The 13822-nt window shown below is 43.3% G+C and overlaps 1 protein-coding gene across 1 annotated transcript in view; it reads right to left on the bottom strand.

The window, feature by feature from the left end:
- Positions 1-13822, bottom strand: part of RELL1 (RELT like 1) — a gene marked incomplete at both ends in the record, with an annotated part of 50554 nt that overhangs the window by 16721 nt on the left and 20011 nt on the right. The window contains one exon of the mRNA XM_080697006.1: positions 1606-1830. Coding sequence (XP_080553132.1) covers positions 1606-1830 — 225 coding nt within the window. The remainder of the gene's footprint in view (positions 1-1605; positions 1831-13822) is intronic.

Raw genomic sequence — 13822 nt, 5'->3', positions numbered from 1 at the left:
ATAAAACTCTTTTATCTTTTATAACGGACTTCCCAGTTAACTAAATGTTGGCTGTGGTTATTTGCCCACAAACTCAGTTTACTTTGGAGGACTCAGCATCAGCATTATATGTGACGGTCTCTTAAAAAAAATATAATCAAACCTCCGCATGGAAAATGATCAGTGTCATTTGTTTCAGTGAGAAAAGAGAAGAGAGGGGGTTGAAACACTCCATCCTAGTACATAAAGAATGAACCCAGTTGTACAGGAACCCACCTAGTCACTAGAAAAGTATCATCTCCACCCAAGGTCCCTCCCCGCTATGTAGAGGCTCATGTCTGAGCTGAGGGAGGACTGAACTGACCTACGGACGTCTATGAAGGAGCAGAGGGGGAGGCTGCCCTCTTTGTTGACAAACACTCCGCTTGGCTTTGCTCATGAGCTTACACATGACTCATCCCGCAACCGTGTTCTTCCTCAGCCTCAAAGGTCAGTAGGGGGTGGAAAAACCAACAGTCCAGCAAGCTGGCAAGGAAGAAGGAACCTCCCCCCGCTGGCCCTGCGGGTCTGCTCCACGGGTGACCTACTCCAAATGTCACCATCATGCAAGGACTGTCCATTAGAGGGGCTAAGAGGGATGTGGCGAGTTATCCACCATCCCTCTCAAGTCAGGAAAAACTCCCTAAAGAATAAATGGAAAGAAACATCAGTGGGGAAACAGGATTCATGTCTCAGGCTTATTCCAACACTACCTCCAACTCTATGTAGCCAAGAAAAGAGGAGATACTCTGAAGTTCATTCTAAGCCACTAGTTTTTATCTTACTTTCACAATCATTTATTTAACCAACTGAAATGTCAATCACATAGATATAAGACAGAACCCCCCAGCAAAAGTACTACTGCAAAAATGGTGATACATTTAATTTTCTGAACACTCTCCTTAGAATCTGATTCAGAAATAACCAGTAAGGATTAATATTTTCTGAGTGGTCATATGTATCAATCCCCAATGCATCTTCTTTTTAAAATTTGCAGTAATCCTACAAAAGGTAGAGATTATTAACCTCATTTAAATTAAGTTAAATGTCAATTAAGTTAAATAGAAATAAATTTAAGATAAATCACACGTGACAGATATTCAGAGCACACATAACTTTCCCAAGGACATAGAACCAGTAGAGGGTAAATAATTAGTAGGTATTCAGTAGATTTAAAAGCAAGGCTTCAGCCAAGCGTGGTGGCTCACACTTGTAATCTCAGGACCTGGGAGGCTGAGACAGGAGGAGCTGAGTTCACTGCCACCTCAGCTACTTAGTGAGGCCCTTTGCAACTCAGTGAGACGCTGTTTCCAAATAAAAAATAAAAAATAGGGCTGGGGGTATAGCTCGGAGGTAGAATGCCCCCGGGTTCCATCCCCTACTGCAAAAAAAAAAAAAAAAAGGAAGGTTTCAAACTCTAGTTACGATTACCACAAAAGGCCCACTCACGTTTCACCACAGTAGTGTGCAGCTGCTGCTGAAAATCCATCTTTTCCCTCAGAGGCAGGAACTATACACAAGTGGTTTCTTATTTAAAAACTGTTGCCCACTCCCAGCCCGCCAATACCAAGAGTCCAGCTCGTTTACCTATCTTTTCAACCTTTTCCTCTTCGATATCTGACTCAGCCTCTGTGGTACAACGATAGCCTTTCTTCTTGAGCAGGTGGCAGATGAGGACGCCAAGGAGACCCATAATGAAGAACACAGGGACGAGCACATAGGCCACGTACTCTGGGTGTCCATTCCCAGAATTGTTCGTGGGCGACGGGGTCGTCTCTGTCCTGGAGTGCAACGTGCGGCTGCCACTGTTGTCTGCAGAAAGGAATGTGCACAGCTGCGTCAGAAGTCAGCGAAGAGCACAGGAAAACCTTGGTGACCTCGAGAAACGTTCTTGTTAAGTCAGTTTCTGCCTGGCCCCCAAGCCACGCACCAGGCAGAGACTGTAGGTTCTGGCAGCACAGGCACAAAGAGAGCCCAGGCTGGAACATAAATGGTCCAAGCTCGCCTCCTGTCCCTGCCACTCATACACAGGGCCCCAGCCTGGATCAGTTTTCTTTTTTTTTTTTTTTTAACCTCTTGAAAGTAGTTATAACTTTATGCGTGAGAGTCCCTACACAGTGGTTTTATAAAGGCACATGGGTTTCAGTGAAGCGTCCAACACAGAGGATACACATAAGGTGTAGGTGGTGATGAGCACAAAACTTAGTAGTTACAAGCATGGGCTATGGAGACAGACCGGGGTCCAAAGCTCAGTTTCACTAGTTAGCGGCTGGGAGGCAAGAAAAATAAGAACATCTCAATACCTCGGTTTCCTGTGACAGGGCCACACTAACAGAGGCTACCCACCCATCCTGAGCTGTAATGAAGATGGAATGAACCACTGCAGGAAAAGCACTTAGGACCATTTCTGCAGCTCAGCAAACGCCCGCCTTCTTGACAGGCACCATTCTAGATACAGGTGCGCCATACTGAGAAAAACAACAATGATCTCGCCCTCACGAAGATTATGTTCCAGAAGGATTCAGTGAACTAACATTTAGAGAATGACGAGAAAAAGAAATCAGGGATGACATTGGGTATTTGATCTAGGATACGTATAAAAAAGGAATACTGCGCGCTTGGGAGGTGGACACAGGAGGATCGCACTGGTTCGGAGCCAGCCTCGCTGGCTTAAGAAACCCTGTTTCCACATAGAAAAGTTAAAAAATAGGTCTGAGAGTGTAGCCCGTGGGAGTGTGTCCCGGAGGTAGAAGGGCTTCCAGGAACCCCAGTACCACCAAAAAAAAAAAAAAAAAAAAGGAACACTGCACATTTGTTTATCCATTCTCTGATCCAAATAAACATTTAAATATTTGCATGCTCGTTATGTGACCAGCCTCCTGGTCTCATCATCTCAGAGTTGTAGAAGAGCATCAGAAAGAGGCAGTAGGCAAGTCAGGTGCCCGGATCATGACAGATGCTGAGAAATGCCAAAGAAGGAATACAGGCCACTGGGAGAGGAAGGAATGGCGAGGAGCTGTCTTACTGTATCAAGAACAGGGAAGCTGTGAAGGGAGCAGAGTTGGAGAAAAGAAGAAGTTTGCTTTTAGACACATCAAGGCATCACAGGAACACACACCTGATGTCATTGCCTGTGGGCATGCCACGTGACCTCCCGAAAGTGAGACAGGGAGAGCCTGGAGCTCACAATTACAAGATGTGGCCAGTGAGGAGAGAGCGCAGACTGCACGGAAAACCTGCAAAGTATCATGTCGTGGAAAATGAGACGTAGCAAGTGAAGGTAGATAAGGACTAAAGGAAAACAGAATTTCACTGAAATGAAGTCTCAGCATTTAGAGTATTCGGAAGTGACACTTTCTACATCGGGGAGATGTGTATAGACTGAATACGAAACCCAGAAATTGGAAAATAGACATTTAACTTTAAACTTTCTCGGGAACATTTTGGTGAGAAAAGAAGCAGTGTTATAACGACTGTATTAGGGACAAATACCTGGTATTAAACGACCATAATTCATCACCGTAGCAAACAGTATCAAACAAAGCTTAATTTGCAAACCAGAGGCCAACAAACAAAGGACACCCTCTCTTTCACACAGGATGTCCATTGTCTTTGAACAGGAAAGAAAAGAACTGGTTCCTTCCCTTGGTTTGTAAAAGGTTGCATTCATTATTTTATCAGGCTACCTCTAGCATTTGAGATAACCTATCATTTTTTTTTCTGATTCCTCTCCCAAGAAAACTCTATACACATAGTATAGTCACTGCATAATGACTTTTCAGTCAACAATGGACCAAATATTTGACAGTGGTCTCATCAAGATTATAGTGAAGGCGAAGAATTCCTATCACCTACTACTTTTATTGTACCTTTTTTATGCTGATACACACAAACACTTATCACTGTGAGACAATTGCCTACAGTATTCAATATGGTATCATGCCGAGCAGGTGTAGGGCCCAGGGGCAGCAGGCAGTACCAGATAGCCTAGCATGCAGCAAGTGATTGCATTTGGGTTTGTGTAAATACACTATCACCTAATGAAGTATTTCTCAGAACGTATCCCCATCATTAAGCAACATATGACACTGTGTGTGCCCCTAAATATAAGCAGATATACTGTTAGTTTTACTTGAAGCCTTACTCTCAATGAAAACCATCTTTTTTTAACTTCTTTTACTTTGCTAATTAAGTTTTATTTCTTTCTTTTACTAATGTACTCCATGCATGAGGAGTAGTTGGATACTGAGGAGTTTTGTCTCATCTCCAGACTGTTCAGTCTGGAGTGGGTCATAAACTACCTTTGGGGAATTAGGTGGCTGAAAACATGTCTTCATCGTCAGCTGGACCTCAGAAAACCCTTACACATACTATCTACTTACAGAGTTTCGTGATTTACAAACATGTATCTTCTACCTAATCTTGCAACTATTATACCACAGACAAACTGAAGAACACAGGGATCTAAATTTGACATGTGAATGATAGGGGATGCAAGAGGGCACTGGCATTAAAAGTTCAGACTGTCTGGCAGAAGTTACAGCTTGGCCACGAGCTACACATATCACCTTGGGAAAGTAATGTAACTGTTCTGTGCTTAGTTCCCTTATCTGTAAAACCGAATCAACCATGGTATTTATGTATGATAATTTTAAAACATGCCCCCCAATTTTTTGATACTGCTCCCACTAAGAGGTGCAGTTGACATCTCCTCCCCTTAAACACACTCTGTGCTTTGCCTGCCCAGCAGAGTGAGAGAGTGAAGCTTAATTTCCAGGTCCTGGGCCCTAAGAAATGGACAGTTTCCCCTTCCCGAATCTTGAGCTACTTGCTCTTGGAACCCAGCCACCATGCTGTGAGGAAGCCTAACCTGCCCTGTGGAGAGGGATCAGCAGTAGCCATCAACTTGCCGGCCAGAAACTAAGCTGGCTTAGAAACAGAGCCCAGAGCCCAGCTGATGTGCACAGAGCAAAAATGAGCTGCCGCTGATGAACTTGGCCCAAACTGCAGATCCCTAAGTCAAATGATTCTTGTTTTAAGCCACAAAGCTTTGGGGTAGCTTGTTAAATAGTAACAGTAACCAGAAGACAAATCACCATAAATATTAAATATATTAATATGTAAATGACTAAGAACATGTAATACATAAGTGATTAAGAAAAGGTAAACATTATAAAAGTGCTTTAACCATCATAATTATAGACCTGCATTACCCAATAAAATAGCCTCTGGCTACATATGGCTTCTTAAATGTAAATTTAAACCAACTGAATTAGAGCTGGGCATAGTGGCAGATGCTTGCAATCCCAGTACTTGGGAGACTGAGCTAGGAGAATTGTGCAGGTTTGAAGCCAGTCTCAGATACTTAGTGAGGCTCTCAGCAACTTACTGAGACACTGTTTCTAAATATAAATATAAAATAGGTCTGGGAGTGTATCCCGGAGGTAAAAAGCCGCTGGGTTCCATCCCCAGTACCACACACACACACACACACACAAAAAAAAAAAAAAAAACTAAATTAAAGTTAAAAATTTCAGCCGGGCGTGGTGGTACATGCTTATAATCCCAATACTCAGAAAGCTGAGACAGAAGGATCATGCAGGTTCAAAGCCAACCTTAACTACTTAATGAGGCTCTCAGCAACTTAGTGAGACCTGTTTCCAAATAAAATATAAAAAACAAAATAGGTCTGGGAGTGTAGTGCAGAGGTAGAAGGCCCCTGGGTCTCATCCCCAGTTCCCCCCTCAAAAATAAATAATAAAATAAAATAATAATAATAATAAATAAAAGATGTCGAGCAGAGCAAGCAGAGGTTGGGTTGACAGCCATTTGGGAGTCAGACCCTTGGTGGATGAGTCCAACTGTAAAATCTGGCCTCCAATGTCTGTAAGCTCTTGGACCTCAAGTTCACACGAGGGCAGGTGGCTTAATATAGATGATGTCCATACTTCTGCTTCAGCAACACTGAGGACATTGCTGCCATCCAAAGAAACAGAAACTATCTAAAAGAAAAAAGAAAAAAAAGCAGCCAGGCATGGTGGTGCATGCTTGTAATCCCAGCATTCAGGAGGCTGAAACCAGAGGATCGTGGTTCACAGACAGTCTCAGCTACTCAGTGAAAGCCTGTTTCAAAAATCAAAAGACTTAAAAATAGGGCTGAAAGTGTAGCTCAGAAGTACAATACCCCCTGGGTCCCATCCTTGGTACGGCAAAAATAAATAAATAATAAAAAATAAAAAAGCAATTTTGCTTTGTGTTATATTTTGAAATTTGTCAATCACCCTCTCAAATTCATATGTTGAGTTCCTAATTCCCATCAGAATGTAACCATATTTGGAGACAGAAACTTTATTTACAAAGATAAGTAGTTAAACTAAGGTCACTTTGGGTAACCCCTGATCCCATATGATCAATGTTTATATAAAAGGGGGATTTCTAGGCAGACATGCACATGGAAAACACCATGTGAGGATAAAGGTGTTGATCTGGGGCTTCAACAGCCAAGGAACATCAAAGGTTGCTGGCAACCAACATGAGCCGGGAGAGAGGCGCAGAACAGATCTCACCGACTCAGGAGGGAACAACCCTCCTGCCACGGTGATGCTGGGCTTCTGGCTTCCAGAACTGTGAGGTGATATACATTTCTGGTGTGTGAGCCACCCAGTTGGTGGTCCATCATTAGGCAACCCCAGCCAACCTAGCATGTGGCATGTACAGGACAACAGCTCAATACAAGACTTCATTTATTTGAAGTATCTAAAATATAGCATTACTTCCTACCCACTGGGGATATATGCCAGGACTCCCAGTGGATGCCTGAAACTATAAATAAATAATGTCAAATCCCACATGTACCATATGTAAATGAATAAGGTAAAGTTTAATGTGTAATCTGGGCATTATAAGAGATGAACGACAATAACTAAACATAAAACAATTATAACAATATACTGCAATAGAAATTATATGACTGTTGTCTCTCAAAAGCCTACTGTATTTTACTTTTTCACTTAAAAAAAGGATTTAATGGCTTCTCTTTGGCATATCCCAATTGCCATCATCACTACTCTTGTACTTTGGGGTCACTTTATTTATTTATTTTTTTTTTTTGTGGTACTGGGGTTCCTGGAAGCCCTTCTACCTCCGGGCTACACTCCCAAACCTATTTTATATTTTTGAAACAGGGTCTCTTACGCCAGCGCGGCTGGCTTCGAACCTGCGCGATCCTCCTGTCTCCGCCTCCCAAGCGCGGGGATTACAAGCGTGCGCCACCACGCCCGGCTGGGGTCACTTTAATCAGTCGATATGATCAACAAGATGTATAGTAAATGACTAACCGGCAGGTAGCATATACAGCATGGATACCCTGGATAGAGGCATGGTTCTCTGCACTGGGTAAAACAGTATAGGAAGGTTCATGACTTCACAGGCTACTCAAAATTGTATGCAATTTAAAACATGTTTTTATTTCTAGAATTTTCCATTTGATATTTTTAGATACAGTTGATCTCGGGTTATATGAAGCCAGAGCAAAACCATGAATAATTAGGGCCTGTTATGGCCAAACTCAAAAGCAACAGGGAGTAGAATGATGCTTCCAGGAACTAGGGCAAAGGATGGTGGGTAGCTACTATTCAAACAGTATAAAGCTTCAATTGTACAAAATGAGTAAGTTCAAGAGATCTGATAGTTCTGAACAATAACCTTAAAAATTTGTTGAAAAGATAAAACTCATGTTAAGTGTTCCCACTACAATAAAGGAGGAGAAGAAGAAACACACTTGAAAGGAATCTTTAGAGTGAGACTTGAGAAGGACTTGGACAAATCTAATACATGGGAAATCTTTGGTTTCTAATTTAAGAAGCAGCTTCGAGCTTGGAATTTCTTAACTTCCCCCTTGTTAAAGTCTACTCCCTATTTCTCTGTAGTCTCTTGAAGTAAATGTTCTTTAAGGATCCTAAAAATAAAAATTAAGTAAATAAAATTAAATAGATTGAAAAACAGAATAAAATAGGAGAAAAAACAACCAGTAGATCTCTGGTGGCCTTGGATGGAGCTGTTTTCCAATAGACTTTAAGGCAAGAGAGAAACTAGAGTCCTTGGCTTACTCTTTCCAGAAGCCCAGAATGAGCAAGCCAAGAGAGGAGAGTTACTCACACTCAAATAAAGGAAAGAAATTTTTGTTGATGAAACTAAAATGTTTGTCTCACTGTTTTCTGGTGCTAGAGCAAAATACCCAAGACTGAGTTGTTTATAAAGAGAAGAGGTTCACTGTGGCTCCAGCTCTAGAGACTGGGAGGTCAGCTGCACCTGGTGAGGGCCTCCTGCCCCTTCAGTGTGTGACAGGCGGAAGGGCCGGTGGACACATGCAAGAATGCTAATGTAAGTGGCAGCCTCGCTTTACAGCAACACAGCAGCACACTCTAACAAATCTAGTGCTCTAGGGATAACTCACAAACTCAAAAGAAGAAGAACACTCAAGAAAGGTTCTCATATTCCCTAAAGGCCTCACTCCATGAGCCAAGCACTAGTCTGTACCTCCCAACACTGCCACGCTGAGGTTTGAGTTTTCCCACACATGAACTTTTGGGAGTCATGTTCAAGTCACAGCAGTATTTATTAATATGTCAAATGAAAGGAACAGTGTCTAACAAGGGGAAGACTGTGAAGGAATATGGAGCCGGGATCTTGAAGAGGTGGCTTCCATAGGAAGAAGACTGCTCTAGTTTGGATCAGGAGAGTCCCCGAGGGCTCCTGTACAAAGTCAGGGTCCCCATGCAGCCATGTCAAGAGCAGGGCCATCTGGGAGGTGACTGATCATGAAGGCGCGGACCTCCTCAATGGATTAGTCCATTGGTGAGTGGATAATCTGATGGCATCATTGGGAACTGGTGGAAATGGTAGGAAGTGGGCCTTGCTGGAGGAAGTAGGTCACTGTAGCGCCTTTCTTCTGCTTCTATCCTCCCTGCTTCTTGGCTGCCGTGAGCAAAGCACCTCCCCTCTCCTGGGCCCTGTTCCTCCATGATGCTCCAGCCTCACCTCAGGACCAAAGAAACGATGCCGGCGGACCAAGGACTGACCCTCTGAACTGTGAGCCAAAATGAATCTTTTCTCCTTTAAGTTGTTTTTCCATAGGTATTTTGTGACAGCAACGCAAAGCTGATCAATACAGAGATAAATTAAACACTTGAACAGGAAAAGAGACACTTCTTTATGAGCCATCCTTTATGGTAGGTGGAAGGAAGCTCAGGAAACAGGAAACTAATTTCCTTTATTTTCTATTACAGAAGAAGCAACAGCAACTGTTGAAAACTAGTAGGGTAGGGAAGAAAAGCAGGCATGAGGACACAGCTGGCTTGGCAGAGAGCTTGAGCGCCTGGGAGAAGCCACTGGAAAGACGGCAGAGTGGCACTCAGCACACAGATGTGCTGTGTACCCCAAATCTCCAAGTATACCAACCTGCTCAGGGAGCATGGTGCAGGCTGCAAAGCCCAGAGATAAGGGACAAGCAGTCAGGGTCAAAATGAAAAGTAAACAGGACTAAAACACAAAAGGGAGCCAGGCGTGGTGGCGCACGCTTGTAATCCCAGTACTTGAGAGGCTGAGATAGCAGAATCCCAGGTTCGAAGCCAGCCTCAGCAGTTTAGTGGGGCTCTCAGCAATTCAGTGAGATCCTGTTTCCAAGTAAAATATAAAATAGGTGTAATGGTGTAGCCCAGAGGTAGAAGGCCCCTGGATTCCATCCCTAGTACCACAAGAAATAAAATAAACACAGAGAAGGGAGCAATTTAGAGTGAGATGGTTCTAGATCTCTGACTCACACTAGTTTATTATACCATTATTTCTACTGACAATAGCTACTATCACAATTTCAGGGCATTTATGAACCAGAACTTAGCTAAGCATTCAGTCTTTAAAACAAACCTATGAAATGCATCCCAGTAGTATCCCCCATGTTACAGATGGAGAAATGGAGACAAAGAAACACTCCAAAGGTCCCATAGCCTCTAACCAAGCTGCAGTGCCAGGGTTCCAACAAAACACTTTGGATCCTGCCTGGGTTTTCTGCTAGTCTCAGCATCTGCGAATTTAAATGGGGCTTATGAGAGCATCATCCTAATCTGGCTGTGGTGGTACACACTTGTAATCCCAATACTGGGAGGCTGAGACAGGAGGATCGCTCATTTGCAGCCAGTCTCAGCTACTTAGTGAGGCCCTCCGTAAGTTAGTGAGACCCTGTTTCAAAAAAAAAAAAAAAAAATAGAACAATGGCTGGGGGTATAGCTCAGAGTAGAAGGCCCTTGGCTTCAATCCAAAAAAAAAAAAAAAATCATCATCTAACAACTATCAGCACCTGTTTCAAGTATATTTCAGTGACTTTTCTTCCACCATCTCATTGAGCCACTTTTCTGTTCAAATGCTAAATTATGGGCTGCTTCCTCATATTTTACAATTTGGCTTAGATTAAAATGTGACAAACTTCAAGAAGAAAGATATGTTTTGAAAACATCCCTTATCAGACTCCAACAGCTTCCAGCATGAACAACTGCAAATTTGTCCTCAGTCTCACCCCAACTCCCAAATCATAGCAAACCCCGCAGCTTTGCTGCCTTTCCAAGAACAAGCCCATCACCTCCCCTGAAGGGTCTTCTGCACACAGCAAGAGACACTCAAAGGAACCGTCCCCTTCCACAGCATCACAAATAAATAATGCCCAACAAAGGCCAGCATTTATCAGTATTCTTTGGGTACTTCCTGGACCCAGCCAGGTTTGATTAATTCACCATACTATGAGGATTCACTAAGTATGTGTGTTTTGCAAAGATCCTGTGACATTACAAAAGAAAACTTAAAAAAAAAAAAAAGATGGAAGAAGTGAGGTGAGGAAGAGGTAGGTATGAGGAATGGCTGGAAATAATCTAAAAAATCAAAAGCAAATTTCTAGCTTGTTTCCAAGGAATACTTATATTTCAACCAGACCCCGAAGGCCAGCGGAGCTGAGACAGAATGGCACAGAAATGGCATTCCTCAAGCCCTGTGGGGAGCTGCTAAAATAAAGGGGAGGACACTGACATCACTGGAAGCCATCCTTGTGGCCTCTCCCAAGCAGCTTAGCACCAAAGCAGCCGAGCCAGGAGCACCATGATGATTCTGATAGCGATTCGTCCCCTCTTATCAGGAAGTGGTGTGCATTTTCAGAAGCTAGGGTTTCCAGCAGTGACCCAACACACTGGATGGGGAAAAGACCTGGCTGGTAAGCAGACAACCCAGGCCAACCCGGGTGGAAAACAGCTTTTAAAATGCTCACATCCGCCCTTACCTTTTTCTCTGGGGGGAGGGCTAGCTAACATTCATGACAGTATTTGTGAACAGTGTATTTTTGGTCAAGATTACAGAGATGCCTGACATTCATTTCTCTCTAAAGGGCTTTTCTTCATCTACCTCTGGCACCAGACACCTTCAGAGTACTGAAGTTACTTCACCTCTCTTGACCTCATTTTGCTCATGTGTGGTCCTGGGGATGGATTCCAGGAGCATGCTACCTCTAAGCTACACCTCCAGCCCTGTTTAATTATCATTATTATTATTTATTTTAAAACAAGATCTCACTAAGTTGCAGAGGGCCTCAGAAGCTACTGAGGTTGGCCTCAAATTTATGATCTTCCTGTCTCAGCCTCCCAAGTACTAGGATTAAAGCATGTGCCACCATGGCTGGCTAATTTTGCTTACTTAAAAAGTTAAAAGCAAGAAATTTTTTTTCCCTCTATTTTTCATAGTTCTCAAAATCCCACAGCTCCCCATATTTCTCCAGCTCTATCCACAAATCACTCTGGGTTCATGCTACTGCAAATAAGAACACAACTGTAGCCGGGCACAGTGGAGCATGCCTATAAACCCAGTACTTGGTAGGCTGAGAGAGGAGGACCACAGGTTTAAGGTCAACCTTAGCAACTCTGTGAGGCCCTCTGGAACTTAAGGATCCTGTTTCAAAATACAAAATAGGGCTCAGGGTATAGCCCAGAGATAGAATGGCCGTGGGTTCAATCCCAGTACCAAAAAGCTGTGAACGCCAACTTCTTTATAACTCATTTCACGACAAAATAACACCTGACAAATGCATTTGGTAGTAAAACCTATACTGATGTTCAGTGATTTACAATCTCCATTCCACTTAGTTTGCTGCATAAACATTAATAGATTTGACTAGACCTCTGGTGGGAAAGGAGGTTCACATAATTTAGAGTTTAGGCCACTAGACCCAAGGGCCTCAAGAGTTTCTGATCCTCACAAAACTAAGAGACAAGTAGCATTGCTTTAGAGAAAAGGGAAGGAGGTCTTGGGAGGGCATGGCCCAAGTGCCCACATCTTTAAAAACTGGAAAGAGCCCGGAGGAGACCCAGGCAGTCCCTGCCTCAAGGGCCATTTGGAACAAATCCATGTATTGCCTCCTGGGCCGACTTAGATAGTGCAAGGGCTTACCAGATAGTGCAAAATGACCTCCTTTATTAGGTTAATTGCTTAAATACCACTTTAATTACCTACACTATTAAAAGCAAAGGAGGCAAAGCAAACACCAGAGAATCATCTCCAGGTCATTTCTGCGTGGCTGTGAAGATAACTAAAGTCACAGAGCCCTAAGACGATGCCCCTTGAGACCAGAGATGGTGACTCAGCCTTGGCCCAAACTCCAGAAGCTTCAAATGGATGAAGAGAACAAATGGGCTTGTATGGGACCTGGAGAACAATGTGAGGCAGTGGATAAGTAAGTGCTAAACTTTTTGGTGACACTAAAGCCGAGCCAGCTTCTAGGCAACTCCGGAACAGCTGCTGCAGGCCCAGCCTCCCTCACGAGGAAGCCAACAGGGCAGGGTGGGGTGCTGCCCACTCGCCCTCGACACGCCAACACCCACCTCAGTCGACCTTTACTTTGCCAAAGTCCCTAAAATGCTACCAGGAGACCTGAGCACCAAAGTCTGATTTCCCCCGGCATCTGAAAACAGGCAGAAGCACAGGCAGCTAGCTCAGTAAACACGCTGGGCTCAGCAACGCGCGGGTGTGCACCCTGATTTCCAGCTGCATTCAGCTAAGGGGCTCCTTGAGAAACCGTCATTACTAATGACATTACTATTTGTAACAGGAAAATGCACTTCAATTTCCAACCCAATTACTCTAAAGGAAGATTTGGGGGCACACTCCCTCCTCAAGCTGGGGTTTCCTTATGGAAGTACCACAGGTGTCCAGAAAGAAAGCAACAAGGGTGAACCAGGAAGAAAAACACTTAACATTAGGCCTCAAAAGAAAAACTGAATTGGGCTGGACAAAACAGGAACAAATATTCTTGACAGGCAGGAGTTTGGGGGCAAAAGAGAATCACTCCTAAACCCCAGGTTGTTACAAGAGCAAATGACTGAAACTAGTGTGACGTCAATATAAAGAAACTTGAAGAGAAAACAAAAAAAGGAAATCTAAATATTTACCATCTACAGTATCGATTTAAAACTAAAAGGGAAATTCTGACTTAGTAGAGTCAGAGAAAGTCCCTAGCATTCTCTTCTTGGTCTTAGATTTACCATCGCATATTACTTCTTTCTGTTTGTTTGGTTGGTTGGTTTCTGCATTGAGGATTGAACCCAGGCACATGCTACCTCCAAACTTCACTCCCACCTCTTTTACTTTTTGTTTTAAAACTGTATCTCATTAAGTTACTGAGAGTCTTGCTAAATTGCTAAAGCTGGTCTCAAACCTGCGATCCTCCTGTCTCAGCTTCCCAAGTACTGGGATTACAGGCATGCTCCAACACACC

Source organism: Muscardinus avellanarius, assembly GCF_963383645.1.
Source record: "Muscardinus avellanarius genome assembly, chromosome: 6".
Classification (NCBI taxonomy): Eukaryota; Metazoa; Chordata; class Mammalia; order Rodentia; family Gliridae; genus Muscardinus; species Muscardinus avellanarius.
Note: the sequence above shows the minus strand (reverse complement) of the source record. Positions and strands in the feature narration are given on the sequence as shown.